General features: G+C 42.2%; 3 protein-coding genes across 3 annotated transcripts; 1 reads left to right on the top strand and 2 right to left on the bottom strand.

Moving 5' to 3' along the window:
* The first annotated feature begins 6,398 nt into the window (after positions 1-6,398).
* LOC133740532 (transcription termination factor MTERF2, chloroplastic) lies at positions 6,399-11,024 on the top strand. The gene is made up of 6 exons (XM_062168494.1): positions 6,399-7,068; positions 7,210-7,618; positions 7,797-8,012; positions 8,298-8,405; positions 9,287-9,561; positions 9,977-11,024. The coding sequence occupies exons 1-6, from the start codon at positions 6,440-6,442 to the stop codon at positions 10,383-10,385; spliced, it is 2,046 nt and encodes a 681-aa protein (XP_062024478.1). The 5' UTR covers positions 6,399-6,439; the 3' UTR covers positions 10,386-11,024.
* A 114-nt stretch (positions 11,025-11,138) lies between these two features.
* On the bottom strand, positions 11,139-13,739 carry LOC133740533 (uncharacterized). The gene is made up of 4 exons (XM_062168495.1): positions 13,625-13,739; positions 12,004-12,112; positions 11,773-11,897; positions 11,139-11,696 (listed from the first exon to the last, which is right to left on the bottom strand). Exons 2-4 carry the CDS (start codon positions 12,083-12,085, stop codon positions 11,463-11,465), a joined length of 441 nt encoding a protein of 146 aa, XP_062024479.1. The 5' UTR covers positions 12,086-12,112; positions 13,625-13,739; the 3' UTR covers positions 11,139-11,462.
* A 5,951-nt stretch (positions 13,740-19,690) lies between these two features.
* Positions 19,691-21,028, bottom strand: LOC133737310 (uncharacterized). The gene has a single exon (XM_062164898.1). It carries the CDS (start codon positions 21,026-21,028, stop codon positions 19,691-19,693), a length of 1,338 nt encoding a protein of 445 aa, XP_062020882.1.
* Between the last annotated feature and the right edge of the window lie 1,076 nt (positions 21,029-22,104).

The following is a 22,104-nucleotide window of genomic DNA, read 5'->3' as shown; positions in this document are numbered from 1 at the left end:
CAATGGAGCGATAGGCTCCAAGTAGTACCTGGCATCTACATAGTTTGCGGATACTGGGAAAGGACGAGGGTCCGCTTTGATCACCTCAGCTTTGTCTGTCTCCCTGTTCCACATAATAAGTTCCTGATGGAGGGTTGACGGAACACAGTAGCTCCGGTGAATCCAATCTCTGCCCAGGATAGCGCTGTAAGCCGCATAGCAGTCTGTCACAAAGAAAGCGTAAACTCCCTCTGCTGGACCTACCTTGATACGCAAGAAAAGTAAACCCAAGGTTTTTGTTACAGTCCCCGCGAAGTTCTTGAGAGTAAGAGACGACAACTGGATCTTCTCCTTCTTGATCCCTAGCAGGTGCATGGTCCTGGTAGTAATGACATTAACAGCAGCTCCGGTATCAACCATGATCTTGCTTACTTTGGTACCGCCAACTTCTGCTGTGATGTATAGAGGTCTCATGTGTTGGACCATAGCAGGTGTTGGCCTAGTGAAGCTCATGAAGAATTCTTTACTGTTGGCGTCCTCTGTTTCCAGAAAGACAGCCTCTTCAACAGGTGCCGTGACCGCTGACGTGATCTGCAGAGGCTGTGTATTACATTCCTCAGCTTCTACGCATTCCTGAGCAGCGACCGGCATTGCATACCGCGCTGGAAGCACATAAACCATATTGCAGGACGTTTCGAATTCATCTATGTCGTCCTCCAGGTTGAGCTTGGGTTCGTGGACAGGGATATCCGTGTTGAATTGTTTGACCAACCTGTCCACTAAGGATTCCTCGGTGAGGCCCTTTACTTCACATTGTTCGAGCTCTTGAACCACTGAAGCTTGTTCAAGGGAATCTGGCTTTAGTTCCCTAGCAATGTCCGCCTTTGGGGGAGCGACCACCAAACTCTGGACTTTCTTAGGTCTCCACTGTAAAGTGTCGGTAGTCTTGTCTTTGCCCCCCAGTCTCTCGAAAACCGAGGGTTTGGCTTCTGGTTCCTCGCGAGACAACCTGCGCCTGACGTGTGGTCGCCTGGACGGCGAGCTCTCCTTTCTGGCCAGCGAAGGTGTTCTCTCCTTGGTAATCCTACAAAAAACATTGGGCTTAGATGCCCCAGATTCTGAGCTCGCTGGCTTTCGCAGACTGCGAGGAGCCACTAATGGCTTGGCAGCGAGCGCTTCCATCTCCTTCTGATACTGCTCAGGAGATTTGACCAACTGTGAAGGTTTGATCAGGCCCTGGTCTAAAGCCTCTAGCGCGCGCTTGGCTTCACCGAATCTGCGCTGCAGTTTTCGCTTCTTGGAAGGACTTATCTCCACTGCCTTCCCCTTCTCCCTGGTGTACCACTTTCCTTCTTTGATGGTAGCGGTTGAAGCAGGTGGTATGTAGGGCTTGGTCAGAATGTCTTTGTGCTTGTTCGCGACCTTTTCCTCCATCTTCTGATCAGCCGTAGCTGCCTTCAGCTTCTTGAACAGATTGGAGTCCTTTAGCGATGTAGGCGACCCCATTCTCTCCTTTTCTCTCGGGCTGGAAGGCTGGTAGTTTCGTGATGGCGAAGCCCATTTAATGGGCGGGAGAGAGCTAAAACGAAATGTCTGCTCGACCTCTTCGTGCGGCGCTTGAATGCCACACTCTTCTTTGCACCGCGAGCATAACACTACGGGCGAGGCTTGACCAAATGGTTTAGCCTTCTTCTGGGCAGGAGCCTCTTTAGGCTCTGTTTTTTGTCCTTTCGTGGACAAATCCAGAGTTGGTTTCCTCTGGTTCTGCTTGGTCCAGTTCACATCGACCATGTTAATCCCAGTATCAGGAAAAGGGTTTAGGTCAACAAGTGCTGCTGCAGTTACTGGAGCTTCCACCTGAAGACTACCGTTGTTGAGCCATACCTGAATCTGGTCCTTGAGCTTCACACAATCAGCTGTATTATGGTTCCACAGGTTATGGAATTTGCAGTACTTCTTTCCTTTCAGCTGATCTGGTCGAGGAAAAGGTCCAAAGTCGGTCTTCACCATCTTCGCGGCGATCATCTCATCTAGAATCTCGTGTGCCTTGTTGGCATCATATGTATACGTCACGAATTCAGGTTTAGTGAAGGCCATCGATTTGAGCTTGACAGGTTCCTTGGAGATTTTCAATTGCTTTAAGGCTGGGTTCTTTCTCCCTGTCAGCTCATAAGCGGCGATGTCGCTTTCATCTTCCTCCTCGTCCTCCTGAGCCACGTCCTCACTGTGATAGTGGTAGTAAGGATCATACGTAGCCGGCTGGTAGCTCAGGGCCGCTACAGTGCGATGTTTCCCTGGTACGTATGTTCCTCTGGACGCATTCTTCCTGGCGTCAGTTTCTCTGAGGAGGTGTTCGAAGCTTCCCACCTCTGTGATGAGCTCTCCCATTGACTGGATCATGCTGCCATGCTGCTTCTTTCGCTGGCGAGGCTCTAAGCCCTTGATCGCCAACTTGATCAATTCTTTCTCTGGCAGGATCACATTCAGCTTGGCTTTCTGAATCTGGAAGCGCTGAAGATAGGCCACAGCGGACTCTGTGGGCTGTTGGGCCATCTGGGTGAGAGAGGCCAAGTCTACCTCAGGTTCTGTGGCCCCGAAAGTCTCCCGGAAAAGCTTTTCCATTGCAGGCCAATCTGCTACAGTTCCTGGCCGCAATTTGGAGAACCACCTGAAGGCAGCTCCTGAGAGAGAAGTGCCAAAAATCCTGCACTTGAGGATGTCATCATTCTGGTACTGGCCGCATTGTACCCTGAACCTAGCCAGATGGGTTGCCGCATTCTCGGAGTCTTCCCCTGAGAAAGTAGCAAATATAATGTTCTTATAGCCCCTGGGGAAAGGCGCGAGCATTATATGCGGCGGGAAAGGTCCCTCATAGATCCCATCCATCTGGGCCCTGGGGTTAGCCTGTCTAATCATCTCCTCTACTTCATCTCGTCTCACGTATTCTGGACCCGGAGGAGGAGGAGGTGGTATGGCCGCTGCATGGCGAACAGGCTGCACAGGTATTGCTTGGTTTACAGTCGCTGCCCCTTCTCCTATGTGGACAACGCGGGTTGTAGCGGGTTGTTGAAGAGTCACTGCTGGTATGGGCATCTCCTTTGCCAGCGCTGTTATCCTAACCGGATTACCAGCCTGGTCAATCCCATAGTAGCTTCCCGGCAGCTCTTGATATACGTTCTCTGCCCCGTCGCTGTCGTATTGAACGAACGTAGAATCGGACGAGGTTCCAGCGCCCTTTGAGGCCTGGTGCTTCTGCCTGGTAGCCTGCCCACTTGAGGCAGTACCCTTATCTTTGCTGCCGCCGATAACTAGCGCTTGTTCTTTGTTTTTCAGCGGCGTGGCAGCAACAGTTGCGGCAGGTATAGCAGTATGGCTGCTAACCTTCTCGCGCTGGTTCGGTGGCACGTATTTGCCCGAACCGGATGGCTGGCCAAGAGAACCAAGGATAGCATTGGGATCACCCAAGGTCTGGTTTAATACCTCCTTAGCCTGGTTCAGCTCGGCCCTCTGCATGGCAACCTCGGTTGCGAGGATCTCTCCATCTTTACGGAGACCAGCCATGTCAGCCGTTGTTTGCTTCGTATGGTTCGCAATGGCCTCTAGTATTCCTTTCTGGCGCTGGTTCTGCTCTTCTACGATACCTGAAGCATGGGCCATCAAAGCATTCTCAGTCTGTGAGATTTGCTGCTTAGTTTCCTCCGCTTGTTGGGAAATACGCTGGTTTATCTCGCGTATGACCTGGTCGGCTCTCGCATTATCCCTCGCAAGGTCAGCAGCTATTTTCTTGCTGTGGTTTTCGATGTTCTCCAGGATAATTGCGAACGCGACCTCGGAGGAGGCCCCTTCTGGGATAGGCTTCGGAACGAAAGCCTCTCTTTGCACACTTGTCGCTGCGTTGGAGCTAGCGACAGTGTCAACCGGCTCGTTGGCCTGGTTGTTAGTGACAGTTTGACCCTCAGCGGCGGTCGGACGATTCTCTCCTTTTTCCGTCGACATCTCGGCTGGATGGGGATGAAGAGCGAATCTTTGAGTCACTTGTTGCTCAGAAAGACCACGACAATCCGCGCGAGAATGCGGCTTGTAACTGGAGGTCTTATGCTTTGGGCAGTTAGCGTAAACCTTTTGGTAAGGGTTTTCGCTTGACTTCCCAATGGCTACCGTTCACGAAGAGACACTAGTTTGGTCCCACTGGGCGTGCCAAAATGTTTGGCTCCAAAACCAGTTGGCTTGCAAACTGTCTCTTTTGAGCGAGTGATTGCGCAGGCGTGCCAGCACCGCGGGGTGCAGTCGTTGGGGTAGTCCCTTGACCTGACTTGCAAAACCAGTTGGCTTGCAAACTGTCTCTTTTGAGCGAGTGATTGCGCAGGCGTGCCAGCACCGCGGGGTGCAGTCGTTGGGGTAGTCCCTTGACTTGACTTCTTCTTCAAGCGCTGTGGACGAGGAGAGCACCAACCTCGTCACAGGGTTCTTCTCTAGCCTTCCGGAAAAGGATTTTTGCCTTACGGATAAGGACTTTGGTTGTGGTCTCTTGCGTTCACCGAATCGATACTTAGTGTTGTAGACTAAGCAGAGCAATCACTGGGAAGTTGGGAGAAGCACGGGTTTTTGCTAAAGCGTGACTTTAGCTTCGCTGGGTTGCGAGGGCGTTACCCTTGCTTCGCTGGTAGTAACGGTGGCAGTTGCGCTCGCAGTCGGCTTGCTGGGAGACTGGGACTGGAAGTGCGGTCGCCGGGTTTGTCTGGTGATGCTGACAGTCGGCTCGCTGGGAGACTAGGACTGGCGCACGGTCACCGGGTTTCAACAAGGTTGAAGGTTTGCTCCGGGGAGGCTTTGTAATCGCTAAGATTGATTGATATGAGAGAGGGTCCTTAATTCGTCCTTGAAACCCGGTATATATACCTAGGGTTTCTGACTGCTCCTTGTTGTAGAAGGATTATTGATTGAAGTTTCCTAGTCAATCTCTATTACTTGATTCCAATAGGACTTCGCTCTCCTCATGGATTCCGGAATAGGCGGAGTTGTAACCCAAAACCAAGTATGTTTATTTTTGGGCCGCAGGTATCGGCCCGCTGTGCTAGATCCACTGAAGGATATTGCCAAAATTACTTTTGGGCTCAAACAGCTGAACTTGAGATTGTTTTCATATGATCGATGCATTCTATTCCCCTTTTGAAGATCTTTGCATATGTACGTATGGATGTTGGTATTGGTTTATCTGGCTCCATCTACTAGGCTTCCTGCTATAACAAGTTCTTTTTATAGATATTGTGGGATTAAATAAACATTGACATAAATGATTGTTGATCCTATATCTATACCTTCACCACAGCCATGCCACATGAGCTCATGGGATAATAAAAATAGTTAAATCTATGTAGATTAACATTGTGTTTAATATATTCTGAGGCTATGTGAGTCTTCTGGTTTTTAGTTCTTGGAGAACCGAAGAATTTGGAAACTAGGCTTTCGTATTCATTCATGTCTTCCATCTTTATAATCCCATCCATCAGAGGAGACCAGGTTGAATAGCCTGGAGTTGTGTGTTTGATTTGCATCTTTGTTGAGGCTCGCCGGCCTCGTGGCACATACTTGATGCTCTTGGTGTGCTTTTTCATCCTTGGTTTCCTTCCTCGTCTTCGTCTTGTTTGCTTCAAATTTGATACAGAAAAATCTAGAACAAGAACAAAAGAGATGATAAAAAGAAGCAATTTGAGTTCCCAACAAATATCACAAGTTTTCAACATAAGATAGAAAAACTAACGTTCATTATATTTTTCACATTAATGACACCACAAGTAACTCAAAATATGGGAAATGTTACGATGCATTAATGTCTCTAGTTTTAATCTTTTGATAGTAATAGACTAGCTCAATGCAAATATGCAATTGTAGACTAGCTCTCTCACAATATGATTATCTACTATTGTAGCCTAACACCATTGCGAAGAGCTAGTCTATTATCAACGTATCAACGCATCAATGTGTCTAGAGAAGCTACATATCCAAATCCCAAAAAATGTTTGCAGTTTTGAAAATGTGAACGCTAACCCGAATCATTACATAACACCCCGACCCCCAACTACTCAGGTTGTCTTCACTGAGAGAGTCTCGGTGCGGTCACCATACCACTTGGTATGGTGCGTCAACCAATCAAAATCCTCTATTTAAAACTATACATCCATATACTCTCCTTGTAATTGTCATGTGAAATTCTGAAATTGTTCCCCACTCATCCTTGATTGGCCTCTCGATACCACACACGTGACACAACGACTGTACAGAAGAACTGCTCCTTCACCGAATAGTTTCTTTGCCGGAAGTGTAGTAGTCCTTCTCCTACTGGCGGGAAGACCGAGGTGAGGGTAAAAATGGAATTTATTTTAGTAGCCAAACAAAAAGAGTTTCCCTCGTCCAATCTAGTAGATAATGGATTGAAAGCTCTTTGAAGTCCAGCAAAACCATGGTGGCGTTGTCTTCCTCACTCGCTCAACTCACTCCACTCCACCGCCACCTTCACATCCACCTCCGCCCAAACACCACCTCCACCGCCGCCACCATCTCCTGTCTCAACGAAACGCCACGTCATCACTCTCATCATGACGAACCCCCAGACCTCACTCTCCGCAAGCACAACTCCAAGTCCACCGCTCTCCTCCTCCACCGTCTCTCCCGCCACCCTAACCCTAACCCTGACGACCTCCAGCACCGCCGCCAGCTCCCTCCGGAGAACAAAGCCTTCGAGCTCTCTCTCCTCCCCAAGCGCACTCCTCAGTTCCCCGGCTCCATCTCCGGCGACTCCTCCTCCCCGACGCCGCTCCGCTACGACGACGACGACGAGCACCGCATGATAATGCGGGCTCTGGAGATCCGCCGGAAGGTCACCAAGGAAATGTTCAAGGAGGCTATGAGGACCAAAGGAAAATTCGGAATCACCTACGCCACCAATTTGACGGAGACCTTGACGGACTTCATTGATTACGTCATGGTCGAGGCCGCCGCCATGAAACGCTCGCCGGAGTTCTCCAATTCCACTTTTAATTTTCGCGCCAAGACTGTTATTGAAAACTCCGAGGCTGTGCCCTGTATCAGGTAATCAAATGCTCTCTACTTTCTACTAGTATTCCATGAATTAATGCATAGCTGGTGTGCTAGAAACCTATAGAATTCATAGGTGGAATTTGAGACTTTAATTTGTCCGCAACTGGTTTGGATTGATTTCATGGTGAATAGGTGGTTGAAGCATAATTCACTTTCATATCCCCAAATTGGGAAGCTCATTTGTATGTCAAAGGGAGACCTGGGGTCAATTAGACGCCGTGCCGAGTGGTTGAAGTCGATTCATGTTAAGGGGAGGTTTATAGGGGTTGCGCTGGTGAAAGGTGGGGATTGTTTTCTGGAGCGCAGCGATGAGGAATTGGATGAGATTGTTGAGTATTTGGAGAGAAATGGAGTTAGGAGGGATTGGATGGGTACTGTCATGAGCCGATGTCCGCAACTCTTGTCCTACAGTTTGGAGGAAGTGATGGCTCGTGTGGGGTTTTACTTGGATATGGGAATCAATGACAAGGATTTTGGCACAATGGTCTTTGACTATCCCAGGGTACTTGGCTACTATACTCTAGATGAGATGAACCAAAAGGTAGCTGACACTCCTTACTCTGACTTTTGGTTGGAATCATATAGTTATCATGCTATTTGAAAGCATCATGAACAGAATCAACAGATATGGGTTTTAGGGTTTAATTTAGGAGAATGTGTAGTTAATTGCATACTGATTGTGCATAATATCTAATGAGATGCTGCTCTTCTTTATCCAGGTGAACTATTTGAAGGAATTTGGCCTCAGTACTGAGGATGTTGGCAAATTACTAGCATTTAGGCCCCAGCTGATGGGTTGTGGAATAGAGGAAAGATGGAAGCCCCTAGTTAGGTATTTGTATTACCTTGGAATTACCAGAGATGGTATGAGGAGGATGCTTACCATTAAACCAATTCTTTTCTGTGCTGATTTGGAGAAGACCATTGTGCCAAAGGTATGCCAGATACTCATGTGCTTTAATTTTGATGTTGCTGCAAACCTATCATAAAAACAACTTGAGCAATCTAGCTTAGTTCTTCTTAGGTATTTTGTGTTCTCTCCAGTCTCAACTAGCCTATTTAGTTCTCATAATTATTCATTTTCACATACATAATGCACTGATGCAGTTGTTCCAAACTCCATCCATATACATAATACGCACCCACAAACCCAAAATGTTTGCATTCATGTTATCATGCTTCATATGATGATGTTGATGTGTATTTGTACCATCTTGTAGGTAAAGTTTTTTCAGGACATAGGCATTCGAGATGATGCCATAGGAAAAATGCTAGTAAAGTTTCCTCCGTTGCTTACATACAGTCTATACAAGAAAATTCGGCCAGTGGTAAGTTATTTTCCTATTCAGGTTATTGTTATTCTTTTTCTTTAAGCTCATAGCCTCATCAGGTTTTTTAAACTATCAACACACACCCCACCTTTCCTAAAAACTCACCATGGCATGTACAAATATATGTACATATTTTTGTTTTTGTCTTCATGCTGTAGTGAGCTGATTAGACTGAGGGTAGAAGTGCAGTTTTGATTCTCTTATGTGCATAAGTTAATTTACCAAGTCTAAAGATAAAAAAAATAAAGAAAATCAGGTTTTTGGTCTTGAGTGACCTGACCTACATTCTAAGTTGACAAATAGGCACAGTGCAATTGCTTTTTGGCACCATCTCATCAAGTATCTTATTTGACTCTGATCACTTGTGCAAATTGTTTAATCGACTGTTGTATATAGTCGCAGTACAGTTGCTATTGTATATCTTTTCTTAGTTTCTGTAATTTTGTGTGTTGGCTGTTTTTAGTCTTTCTTCTTTTTTCAGGGTTGTTTGTGTGTGTGTTGGGGTGAGGGGGAGACTAATGCTTTGTTCAATTCCCTGTTAATGGATAGAGTTACCTTAGAAGTTACTATCATCAAAATATCTATTATCTCATTTTATTTTAAAATTCCAGTCGATTTGAAGTCATTCAGCTACAAACAGTGATTATTATAATTACTGATGTGTGCTTCAAAGATGTGTCTTGCATGGTTAATAGGAGGCTTACTTTGTGTGATATTAGTTTGAAAATCTGTATGCGCCCTTGCGGGCAGATTGAAATTGATAGCTCTGGTTGGACTGTAGCAATTCCCGCACAGCTATTTAATATCCAGGTTCAGTTTGAAATAGATGAGAGTACAATTTACAGTTTAGATGTTATAACATGTTACTGGTCATACAGGTGATATTCTTGATTACCAAAGCTGGAGTTAGTGACAGAGATATTGGAAAGGTTATAGCGTTGGGACCAGAGCTCTTGGGATGCAACATTGTGCACAAGCTTGAGGTTAATGTAAAATATTTTCGATCACTTGGCATACACCTTAGCACATTGGGTGAGATGATAGCTGATTTCCCCATGCTGCTCCGATACAATACAGATGTCCTCTGTCCAAAATACAGATACCTGAGGAGAACTATGGTCCGCCCTTTGCGAGATCTGATTGAGTTTCCAAGGTGAAGCCACCCTTAGTTTCAGTAACCCTTTCTTTTTCTGAATCTTACTTTCGTCCAGTAAACTAGAGAATCTCTTAAACTTCATTCTGCAATAGATATTACCTTAGTTCTGATATCATTCTTAGCATCATTGTGCTGTATATATAAAGGATAGCAAGGTCTCAGGAATAGGAATAAGGTATCATTCTTAGTAACACTTTTAATTTTCATGCTGAATTTATGGTTGTCTTCAGATTATGTTCGTCATTTCATTTGTTCAAGATATGTAATGGGGTTCTTACATTTGGGTAGCCAATCTGGCACAAAGGAATTTGTGGATTCTAGTTTTATTTTTGCGCGTTTATATTTTACTGTTTGTAATACTTTGACTTCCTTTGTCTTTTTCATTGACTGACCATATTGAAATTGTGTTCAGGTTTTTCAGCTACTCTCTTGAGGGTCGAATTATTCCTAGGCACAAAATTCTGCTAGAGAATCATATCAATTTAAAGCTACGATACATGCTCGCTAGCACAGATGCAGAGTTTGACAAAAGGGTCAAGAATATAGTAGAAAGGCGTCAAAGATTTGAATCTGGAATCACCAATGAGGACTTCTCTAATTCCCAACTCAGTGAGGACGATGAGTCACCTGTGAAGAGAATAATGCTTGATGACGCTGAAACCGAGGCAGAATCAACTATGTTTGATGACACTGTAATTGAGGCAGAATCAACAGTGTTTGATGACATTGAAAGCGAGACAGAATCAATTATGTTTAATGACACTGAAAGTGAAGCAGAATCAACTATGTTCCATGACACTGAAAGTGAGGCAGACTCATAATTACTACTACAAACTCTGCTTGTCACAATTGTCATGCCACACTCGACAGAAGAAATGCTCACTTTTAGGTCACCACGATTTCCTATATCTCGAAATTTGCAGTCCAGCAATTAAGAGGAAGAGAGTTAATCCATCGCCATGATTTATGAAAGCGTCAAACTGGGAAGAATATGAACCATGGAGCCGGATGATGCCATTAGGTACGCAGCGTAAATGAAAAATGCTTATTTCGAAGCTTGTACAGGTATGGAAGATGTACCACCTTTCCTGCATGGTTCTGTTTCCCAACAAGTCATGACTGTTGTTAACTGGATTTTGGCATCAGCATTTAGTTTAGTCCCTGTTTCGGGGGCCCTTGTGTGGAGTGTTGGCAAGTTTGCTCCTCGAACAAAATGACGAGATTGATTGGAAATCTACCTCGTGCAGTATTGCAATTGATTGGAAATTTTCCTCATGCAGTATTGCAATTGACAAAAATTTGTTGCTCTGCTATAGAAATCTGTTTATAGTGTTCTCCGATTGGTTCAAAATGCTTGAATTGTAGGTAGTAGAGGTAGCTAATTAGAGTACTGTATATGAATTATCTACACTTGTAAATCTACACTTTGTGTATATAATTAGAGCCTTTCGTTGCCCCACTTTTGTTTTCATAAACACATATGGTAGTAAAGGTAACAGACATCCCCGATACCAGACTAGTGTCATTCCTGAGAAAGGACTGAAAGTATAAAAACACCTGGAATTTCAATTTGACTTGCTGATAATGATTGAGAAGAGCATTTTAGGGATGTCATTTTCTCCCGCGGGACAACATGTTGGTTGAACTTTTGCTGGAATACAAAAATGAATACACCACTCTGGGCAACATTCAAGAGTACAGCAACTCCGCAAGGCTGCAAAGCCGCTACCTGGGTGATACAAATTAGAGTTCTAAATTTATATCAAGCTGAAATGAACATACATTCAGGAGTTACTGATTTGTAGAAACCCGTGGGCAGTTGGCATGCCAGTAATTTTTGAATGGTGATTAATCTGGAAATAAGTTTGAACCTAAAAAGATCTAAACAAAACTAGGACTCAGACTGTCTTCACCGTCTCTGCTGCTGCAGCATTCGCGTATATAGGGTGAAGCACATGACCGTCTTTGGGCTCTACATGCACCCACTTACGTCCAGTGAGCTTGTGCTTTTCAAACTTTACGGTGCCTTCTTTCAGAGCAAAAAGAGTGTGATCTTTCCCTAACCCAACATAATTTCCAGGATGGAATCGGGTGCCCCTCTGGCGAACAATGATGTTTCCAGGTATCACCCTCTGCAACGCAAACAGAAAAACATCAAACTGATTGTAAATATCCATTTTCCTTCTGCACTATTCCCCATCCTCTTACCTCTCCACCGAATTTCTTCACTCCAAGATTCTTAGGTAAAGAGTCTCGCCCATTCTTTGAGGATCCAAGATTTTTTTTACTAGCCCAGCGCCTGAATATCAAACTCAATCCTTCTCCTGTGACATCTGCAATTAGTGCACGGAGTCAAAGAGTAGAGGTTAGATGCAGCAATATAATGAGTTCACGAAACACTTAAACTAGTCAACTCATTGAGTTATATGAAATTTGTACCAGAAGCACTGCTGTAAACAGGAGTACTGGTAACCAGATGCTTTATATTCAATCTTTGGCATAGTGATGTTCCAAAATTCATTGTTGTTTTCTGGAAGATGGAGTTAACCTGAAATAAAATCACCACATTAAGCGGTCAATACGTCAGAGATAAGTAACTAGAATAAGAAAGGCAGTGTGCCAGCAGGCTAGGAATCAAAGATATGAATATGAACCAGTTACCTTTATGTGAAACTGTCGACTAACTTGCCAACTAATAAGTCAATTTTTATTCTTTTCCTGAATACACTACTCCCTCGCTACCTATTGTTATTAAGTTGAACTAGTACTCTAGTAGCACCACTCAATTGGAATAAACCCCTTGTTTATTTCTCAGTCACAAACAACTCATTCTCTGGCTTTTCCTAGCGGAAACCCTGGGTGCACTTGCTCAAAGTAAAAAAGCAGTGAGTAGAAAATGAACAGTCTGAAGACTTACAAAGATTTCAACCCCTTACATTCATCCTTTCCTTTCTTTTTCTTTTTTCAAAAGAAGGGAAATGATGGAGAAATTGGCATTACAAAATAAATCAACCAGTGAATATCAAATGGGGAAAAAAAAAAAACCCACAATTTCTAACTGAAGCTTGGTTTTGTATGGACAATCAATTGAAGCTCTGACATATACAAGGTCATAAAATACAGGACGTGAACAAATTCAACAACCAACAACAAACCAAGCAACAAGAGAGAGAAAGGAAAACAAATAAATTTGAAGATCCCTTGTGTGCACACACAATTGTATCATCGATCTCATTTTCCTTTTGGCAAATGCTGATCACCTCCCTTTTATTTAATTTGGTTTTATAAGTTCTAACCACCTTAAGGCCCAGCACTATCACAATTTTCTCTCAGCTCTAGGTCAGCAGCATCTATTCCAAGCACCTGGGAAGTATTTAGGTCAAAATTTTTACTTCCTATACCCTTTCAATTGTATTGTTCGTCTCTAAGCAACCAATTCCATTGTCACATACCCTTCTCAGATTATTCTGCTCAAACTCAACCTCAACTCGGGAGACCCAAAGAAAAAGTGATACAATCTATGCTATTCACACCATTCCTTCCACCAACTAACCAACTTATTCTAATAAACACAATAATCTTTCCCTGGATCTTAATTCCTATTTCCTAGCACGGTCTACAAATTTACTTTTCAGATTTTACACTAAGAATATAAATTTGCTCGTCGATAAATCATGCATGCCATATCATTAAGGGCGAAACGAAGCGCTGCATGCAACCAGAAGAAAACCATACGCCAGTATGAAAACATAACCCCATAACTCATTGCAATATTTCAAACCCATAAATACCCAATTTCTCATCCCAATGGGAAACAAATTAAACATGAACCCATCCAACTATCTAAGACTTAAAATTAAACACAGAACAAAATAACAATTCGATTGAATCAATGAATAATGGCACCTAAGAAAAATCTACATACTATTGGAAATGGTGTGACACAATAAGGGAGAGTGCGAAATGGTGGAAGACTAATTCATAAGCAATACCCAGAAATCAGAAGCAATCAAAATTGCAAAACGAAAAGGACTTTATTGTTTAAAATGAGAAGGGATACCTAGTTGCCGGAAGGTTAAGGTCGCATTTAGGGTTTAGGGAGAGATATGTACTTATTACGTAGTAGTCGGATATCAGTATTACTTAAGCCAATAAGGCTTAAGGTTAAATTTTCAAAGACCCTGCAATGCCCCTCTCTAGTGTACAAAAATTTGATATAAATAAACAAGGGGCAAAAGAGTAATCTAGGAGGATAAGACAGTTTCAGTTTCCTTCAAAAACTGATTTGCAGCCCTTTTCTAGATTGTGCAGAAGACGTTCTCCTCTTCGTTTTCTTCTGTACCACAAACTCTGGCAGTTTTCGTTTGGTGCTATCAGAAATAGTAAAATGTTTCTTCTCCTAATCCTTTTCTACAGAAAATCTCCAAAATACGCGCACTATACTTGATCAATTCAGAAAGTAAGTTGATTACTCGATTTTTAAGATCAGTGGATCAATATGTATACAATTAGTTTATCTGATTTCAGTTAACTTCTCCGTCTAGTTTCTTTCTGCTTTGGTGTGCGTATGTGTTTGTTCATGGCAACTGCGATTAAACTATGATTCGGATGTTTAAGAACCTTCCAGCGAAAAGGTTTATTAATTTGTTGGTCCTTTCTGAATTGTCCATTTATCGTATGTATCCCATGTAAATTGATGATATTACTTGATAGTTGCCGGGGCCATTAGTGTAATTGTGGATCATTATTTGAAGAATATTCAACAATCTTTATTATCATCCATGGTTATTTTACTTAGTTTAATAGTTGATCATTATTTGGTTTTTATCTTTCCGGTGTTAGAATAGAGAAGAACTGTGCAAGGACCAAAGGAGAAAGAGCAATCAATGAAGGGCATAAAAACTCCTCAATTTGGTAATTTATCTCTCTCCGTGTTTGTCAAATTTTAGTCGGTATGGAATTATGCACGGTTTTGGGTATTTCAGGAATGAAAGTTTTCGTAAGCTGCAATGGTTAAAACTAAGTAGGTGAACCCGTAGTATTCACCAAATTGTCGTACTAATTTGCATTTGTGAGTTAATGATACCTTCATATGATCTTTAAAAGTCTATGTATACTCGAACGCAAGGCCAAACGAGAGTTCCGTGAAAATAGGACCTAGGGTTTGGAATTAAACAGGTTGGTTTCTGTGCTTGTCCGGCAGCGCTTCTACGCCGGCGTGGGCTTTCGGCCTCGTCGGTGTGGCTTGGGTGCTGCCGGACGGGCTGGTATGTTTCTCCGGTGGTTGGGCGATTTGGTTGCTGAAATTGGTCTCGTTCTCTTTCTTCTCAGATCGGAGTTGGTAGCGGCTGTGATTTTGATCTCTTTTTCTTCAACGGAGTACAGATGGCGGGGTGTACATCTCTGGTCTCTGACCAGAGATTGTATCTCTCCCTTTGCTGATCTAAATCTGGTTGCACGGAGGCTAGGATTGAGGAACCGAAGAGACATGGATTTTTTGTTTTTGATCAGTGGCAGTCAAGGGCAGTGGCTCAGAACAGGTTGTCTCATTTTGAACTCTGGCTGGGGGTGGTGGTGCGCGGTCTGTGGTTTGAATCTGTGGCGGAGGAATAGGGGTTGGATGTGGTCTGGGTGGGAGTTGAGGAAGAGTGGTTGGCTATGGTTGGTCAAATTCAGATTAATGATGTCTTTTTGGAATTGGTCCCAGTCTACACTGATCTCTAGTCACAGTTCGATGGTGGCTCTTTCGGGAAGCGAGGTACTTCGCGGCGGCTTGTTATTGTTTTTTATTAGGGTTTTTATTTTGGTTTTTAGGTTTTGTTTAGGGTTAATAAGTCCCTACTCTTTTGAGCTAGGGTTTGGTTGGTACGGTCTTGTGGTTATTCCATTGTTATGGTGTCATTTCCAGGGACTAGTTGTATTAATTTCGATGTTTTCTTGTTGTCAATGTATTGGGGAGACGCCTCTACACGTATACTGGCGGTTTTGGTATATGGTGTTGGAAGGGGCCGTTAGTCTCTTCTTCAGGTTGGCTGTAAGGATGTATCGGGACTCCTGGGATAGGTTGATTATCTGTAGCCCAGACAAAAGGGCGATTCATGTGGTTAGAGTTGAGCCCTTATCGTCTCATGGTATCTGTAACCGTTGGTTCTACATTTGGGGCATGAGTAGGTCCTCTTCTCTAGTTAGAGTCGGTGGGATTTTACGCAGTCATCCCTGTCGTTGTAATCTCTTGGATTAAAAATTTCTTCTCTTCTCAAAAAAAATAAAATAATATATGATCTTTACAAATTAATTTTGCAATTGTTTATTGAAGCATAGGGCATATGCTACTACATTTTTACAATTTAGGATTATATTCTTACAAATCTATGTTAGAACATAATAGTAAAGAACACTAACAACAGAATAGTAAAGAAAGACCATATCAATTGATTGACACTTTTTCTTTTTGGTTTTTTTTTATTTGACTTTAGAATAAATAAATAAACATGACTATAGGTTTTAACTTTTACGTGTGCGAGATACAAATGAATTTTTTCTATAGTCATGCTTTCCACCTGAAACTTATTTCGTATTCATATTTTTGGCAAGTCTCATAAATTTGGTGTTTTGGTTGATTGCTTCTTCATTTTTAGCATCCAAAGAGCTTAATCCTATATAAATTAATTTCAGGGAGTTTCAGGGAGTAAAGGAAGGTAGGAAGGTAGAAAGGAAGAAGGCTGGATTGGTAACATGAGACATGTAGAAGTAAATTCACCATTGACAAGGGTAAGGAGAAGCTTGGAGAGTGTTCGATCCTAAGGAAAAACGTTTTGAGCTATCTATTTTTTTTTTTTTTTTTTGGACATTCAAAACCGGAAAACGAAACAAAGCAGCTAAAAAAAAAAATTATGAACAAAGCTCTCATGAGGAGCAAAACTGCATCAGACTGCAAGATGTGGAGAAAGGTTGATTTGAGCTCCATTTGAGATGTGAATAAGAGAAAGACATACTACTCAAACGGCTGCAATTGCTTAAAATGTGGCAGCGTAGATTGTTTGATCCATTTGTAGTTTTAGATGGTAGTGCTAGGTGCCACTTTAGTGTAGCAACTACACAAAAGATTCTTTTTAGCATATGGTCAAAGGATTCTAATATTCGTAATTAAGTGTCTTTTGTTGCTTGATTCGATTTGCATATTGCATTAGGGTTGATCACACGGGTTTGCCCATCCTGGTGGATGCTGCATGCGATAGAATAGTTACGTACTTACGTAGGGACTTGGCTAAAGTTTTATTATTTTTCTACTATTGTTGATTTAAATTCAATGAAATCCTTAGCGATTTTTTTTTTTTTCAATTGTTGACCAACGTTTTTAATTAAGACCTAACATTTATAATTGAGTAGTACATTAATTATATTTGGTAGATAAATGAAATGAAAAATTAGATCGCATATGCGATTACGGCCCTTTCGCACGCGTGTCCATGCAGGAAAACATCTACCAATATTTACAAAGATTCAATCTATGTTCAACGAGTACTATAGTAACCAAGTGAAATCCATATCAATGCATGGTCGATAAAAAAAAAACCAATCGTATTTTTTTAAAAAAATAATGTCAATCATATAGAAAACTAGAAAAGGAGCACTTGCGTCATTATCAACAATTGCTGAGGAAAGCGTTTGTCAATTACTGTTTTAACATGCACCATATTAAAAAATTTAGTTGATGTGCAGAAGATAAAAAAGTTTGCACGTGAAAAGAACATTCATGAACGTCAAATCGCACGCGCAAGCACGGCTTTTTTGCACCTGCTTAGAGCAAGTTCACCGGGCATCCTATTGCCCGGGCACCACGTCAAAAGCAGCAGTTGGGTCACCATGGAGGGACTATTCATGATTCCACCGGTGGAGGGGCAAAACCACAGTGGGAGGCCCAGGTCACGAACTCGGGTAGGAGGCTGACTGAGCCCGTGACCCAGGATGCCAGCCTGACCCAAAAAGAAGCAGCTCGGGGAGACGCGCCGTGGGGGGGAGTGAAACTCAGTTTCTTGTCTTCTAGCGGCGACAAAAGCAGCAGGCGCGTTGCTTTCATTTTTTTGTCTTTTTGTGGGTCTGTGCAGCGACGTGGCGTGTAGCCGTTGGTGACCCTGTGCAGATTTGAATGCAACGGTCCACAGATCTGGACCGTTGCTTATGATTATGAAATGGATCTGACGGCTGGAGATTGCAGATGTTTAAAAAAAAAAAAAAATTACCGTTAGATTACAACGGTAACAAAAAAAAAGTAAACCAAAATTTTCTATAAATACCTTACCTCCTATTTTACTTCTCACACAAAAAAAATCATCTTTCTTCCTAAAATTTTTTTGTTCCTTCTCCTCATAGCTTTCATACTCTACAATTTTTTGATTCCAATATGAGTGTACGAGGCAATACGATTGTCCAACCAGTATCAGATCCAAGTATTGACAGGACACGTTGGCAGACTACCGAAGACATTCAATTGTGCAAGTCTTGGAGGGCTGTTAGCCAAGATCCGTCAAAGGGTACGGAACGAAGAAAAGATGATCTATGGATAGATGTACGCCAACACTATGCCGAACATTGGGATGGATATGTCCGATCATTGCAAGCTTTTCAAGGGAGGTGGAAAACCTTGAAAGTCGAACTTTATGCTTGGCATTGTGCGTTAAGGCAAGTGAAGCTTTGGTACAAGAGTGGTGCGAATATGATTGATGAGGTATGAATTTGTAGTGTAACACGAATATTAATTTTTATGATTCTTTTAGTGTATATTAAAATTTAATTAGTTGATACATCTTACTTTAAATTATTAGTTGAAATATTTTGTTGATAATTATACTTTAAATTATTAGTTGATATATTAAAATTTAGTTGATAATTATACTTCAAATTAGTACTTCATAATCATACTTTAGACTTCATTTTATTTAAATTATACATTATACTCACCTTATATTTAAATAGTTGATACATTGTACCTCGTTTATATTTGTACTAATAGATTTATACTTTTTTGTTTAAATTAAATAGCTACGTCAAGCACAAGATTTGTGGAGAGCTGCGATGACCAAATCGAAAGGAAAACCAAAAAAAGGTGATTTCATTAGTTTAGAATGTTACGAGATTGTTAAGGGGTTTCAACAATTTGATGACATTCCAAACCATATATTCCTCTTCGGCTGGAGGAACCTCCAGGGGAGGAACTGAACGGATGCACACACAACAATCCGTTCCTGATTCTCATGTCCAATTGGACATAGATGCAGATGAGGTAAACGCCGATGCAACTCCCAATCCTTCGGTGAGGCCTCAAGGAAAGAAGGCTGCCAAAAAAGCTCTTCGGAAAGGAAAGAAAGCATCTAATGATTCCAGTCCTCTGACAGCCGCTGTGGAGACTATAGCAACCAACCAAACATCAATGTTGTCTGCCAAGGAGAAACGTGATGAGGAATACGCTTGACATCTCCGTGACCAACAACAACGAGATTATATACTCTTGCAATTGGATATTCAAGAGAGGGAAGAGCGTATTAAGATGGACACAAGTAAGATGACGCCAACCAAAAAGAATTACTGGCAAAGAAAACAAAAAAAAAATTGCAGAGAAAGAAGCTGAAGATGCAACCCGTGGATCTGGCTTCCCACAACCACCATTCACCGGTGGATATTATCCACAACCTCCTTTTGTCGGTGGCTATCCACAACCTCCTTTCCCCGGTGGGTATTATCCACAATCTCCTTTCCCCGGTGGCTTCCCACAACCACCATTCACCGGTGGTGTCCCTTCTCCACCTTTCTCTTCAGGTGAATCCACCAACCCCAACCATATGGATGACCCTACAAACACAAATTGGATTCCTAATGAAGATGAGGATTAGGAAAATTAGGGAGTTATATATTTTAATTAATTGTATTGTTATGATTCCAATGCTTGGTTTTGCACTTATGTAATATTAGATTGATGAAATGAAAATTTATTTGAATAATACCCTTACAAATGAAAAGCTAAATGAAACCACACAAACATAATTAAAAACATAAAAACTAAAGTAGAAACCACACAAACATAATTAAAAACATAAAAACTAATAGAAAACACACACAAATAGCAGATCTAGATACTCCTATTGCCTTGAAATTCCCAAAAGTGTTGAATGAGGTCTTCCTGAAGGTTGGAGTGACAGTGCTCAGATATAATTTGTTGGTAGCGGTCCATGAATCTGTTCATATGATGAGCATCTCTACCAACAGGATCAAAGTCTCTACCGGTTGGTCCCTCCCATACCTCAGCAATCCTGGGCCTCATATTGTTATCCTCCTCATCATCGGACTCCAACTCATCATCGCTGTCTTCAGGTCGTTCATTTTCGACAATCATGTTGTGTAATATAATACACGTCAACATAATGTATCGAAGGTCCTCTTTATGCCACCCACGAGCAGCTCCTCTAACAATACCAAACCTTGACTGTAATATACCAAAACATCTCTCTACATCTTTCCTATACCCTTCTTGAGCCTTTGCAAACTCAATTTCCTTGGGGCGTGTAGGATTTCGAACAGTTTTCAAGAAAGTCGCCCATCGAGGATAAATACCGTCGGCGAGATAGTACCCTAGACTGTGAACTCTGTTGTTAACTTGGAATTGGATCAAAGGTGCTCTACCGGCGGTAAGCTCATCAAACAACGGAGACTTTGCCAAGACGTTCAGGTCGTTGCATGCCCCGGGCATTCCAAAGAATGCGTGCCAAATCCAGGTGTCGTAAGATGCGACTGCTTCCAGGATGATAGTGGGGATCTGTTTCCTTCCACTATATTCTCCAGCCCAACCTGTCGGACAATTCTTCCATTGCCAATGCATACAGTCGATGCTCCCAATCATTCCTAGAAAACCTCTCCGCTCAGCTTTGGCAAGAAGTCGTCTGAGGTCGGCTGCAGTAGGAGCGCAGAGGTATTCTGCTGAGTAAAGATCAACAATTCCTCGTGTAAAGTGCTGAAGGGCTGCGACGGAGGTGGATTTCGTCATCCGACAATACTCAGCACATTGATCTGCCCCTGCACCGTAAGCAAGCATTCGCAAGGCAGCTGTCATCTTCTGCTTCGGAAGCAGTCCGACTTTGCCGGTAGCATCTGACCTTTGAACAAAGTAACGATCATACTGGCAAAGGTCAGTAGATATACGCTTGAAGAGATTGAGACTCATCCGGTAACGTGTTCGGAACACCGGATCTTTGAACACTGGCCGGTCGACAAAGTAGTCGGCCAACATACCTTTGCCCCTTTCTTCTCTAAGTCGTTCCTCATTTGGTGCACGACCCGGATGAGAACCGCGCCCTCGGTGTTGGTTTCCAGATTCTTCTGCGACTGCAGCGATGACAATGGCGTTGGTGGCCATCATCTCTTCATCATCTTCATCCTGAGACCGTCGAATTTGATCCCACAAATTGTTCATTGCAACGAGGGAAATTTAGGAAATATGTAATGCTAGAGATATGAAAAGGGTGAAGGTTTGTTAAGCTCGGATGGTGTGTGTATGTAGTGAAAACATCATGTCTATTTATTGAATTTTTTCACACATAAAAGTGTCGGTGGCTTATCTCTCACTCATTTCAAAATTTTTGTCGGTTGTGTGCATGTGATAAAATTGTCGGTGGATTTTTAAATATTTTCACACTTTTCAAAAAACTTGTCGGTGGTGTCGGTGGACAAAATTGTCGTTGGAAAAGCAAAAAAATTTCACACTTTTCAAAAACTTTGTCGGTGGTGTACATGATAAAAGTGTCGGTGGAGTTTTAAATATTTTCACACTTTTCAAAAACTTTGTCGGTGGTGTATATGTGATAAAAGTGTCGGTGGAGTTAAAAAAAAAAAAAAAAAAGTGTGTCGGCGGACATATAATTTGTCTACCAATAAAATTTTATTTGATTGCATTTTCAAATTGTTTATCAATACTATTTATTTACATCATACATTTCTCATTTTACAAAAAAAAATTAATAAAATATTTGATGAACAGTAACTGACTGGTGACCCTGACCCAACGGGTGGAAGCAAAGATCCAGTGGCAGTGAATAGTTTCCTGCCCTGGTGACCTGGTGACCCAACGGGTGAACTTGCTCTTATAAGCGTGCAGAAAGGCTAGTAGAGCTTTCAGCAAATGGACTGCACTGGTTGGGTTACTCGGATGTGTAGGCATGGATATGGGTAATTGGGTATAGGTTTACATTTCTTTTGTGTGACTAAAACAGATAATAACATTAGCAAACCAACTTTCCAATTAAAAATCTATATTCTCTTTTCGACAATCACTATCACAATTTGCAATTTGAAATCCCATTTTTGTGTTCTTGAAACCATTTGACATTTCTTGTTACGGTTGAAGTTGGATTTTTCATTGGATCAATTAAAAATGGAGTCTTGAGAATAGTAGAATTCTTGAAAGCCCAATTGTGTTTAATGGATTTTCGTCAATCCTTTTTTAGTTTAATAGAAAAGTCAGTGAAAATTTAAGCCTTGACGGGTGTTTTT

This window comes from Rosa rugosa, chromosome 3, assembly GCF_958449725.1.
Source record: "Rosa rugosa chromosome 3, drRosRugo1.1, whole genome shotgun sequence".
In the NCBI taxonomy this organism is placed as follows: Eukaryota; Viridiplantae; Streptophyta; class Magnoliopsida; order Rosales; family Rosaceae; genus Rosa; species Rosa rugosa.
The sequence above is the reverse complement of the archived record's forward strand: the minus strand, read 5'-3'. Positions and strand labels throughout refer to the sequence as shown.

Coding starts and splice junctions, on each gene's coding strand:
- LOC133740532 (XM_062168494.1), top strand. CDS start 6,440: ATGGTGGCGTTGTCTTCCTCACTCGCTCAACTCACTCCACTCCACCGC. Junction 8,013..8,297: donor AGAAGACCATTGTGCCAAAG/GTATGCCAGATA, acceptor ACCATCTTGTAG/GTAAAGTTTTTTCAGGACAT. Junction 8,406..9,286: donor ACAAGAAAATTCGGCCAGTG/GTAAGTTATTTT, acceptor CTGGTCATACAG/GTGATATTCTTGATTACCAA.
- LOC133740533 (XM_062168495.1), bottom strand. CDS start 12,085: ATGAATTTTGGAACATCACTATGCCAAAGATTGAATATAAAGCATCTG. Junction 11,898..12,003: donor TGTTTACAGCAGTGCTTCTG/GTACAAATTTCA, acceptor CACTAATTGCAG/ATGTCACAGGAGAAGGATTG. Junction 11,697..11,772: donor TGAAGAAATTCGGTGGAGAG/GTAAGAGGATGG, acceptor TTTGCGTTGCAG/AGGGTGATACCTGGAAACAT.
- LOC133737310 (XM_062164898.1), bottom strand. CDS start 21,028: ATGAACAATTTGTGGGATCAAATTCGACGGTCTCAGGATGAAGATGAT.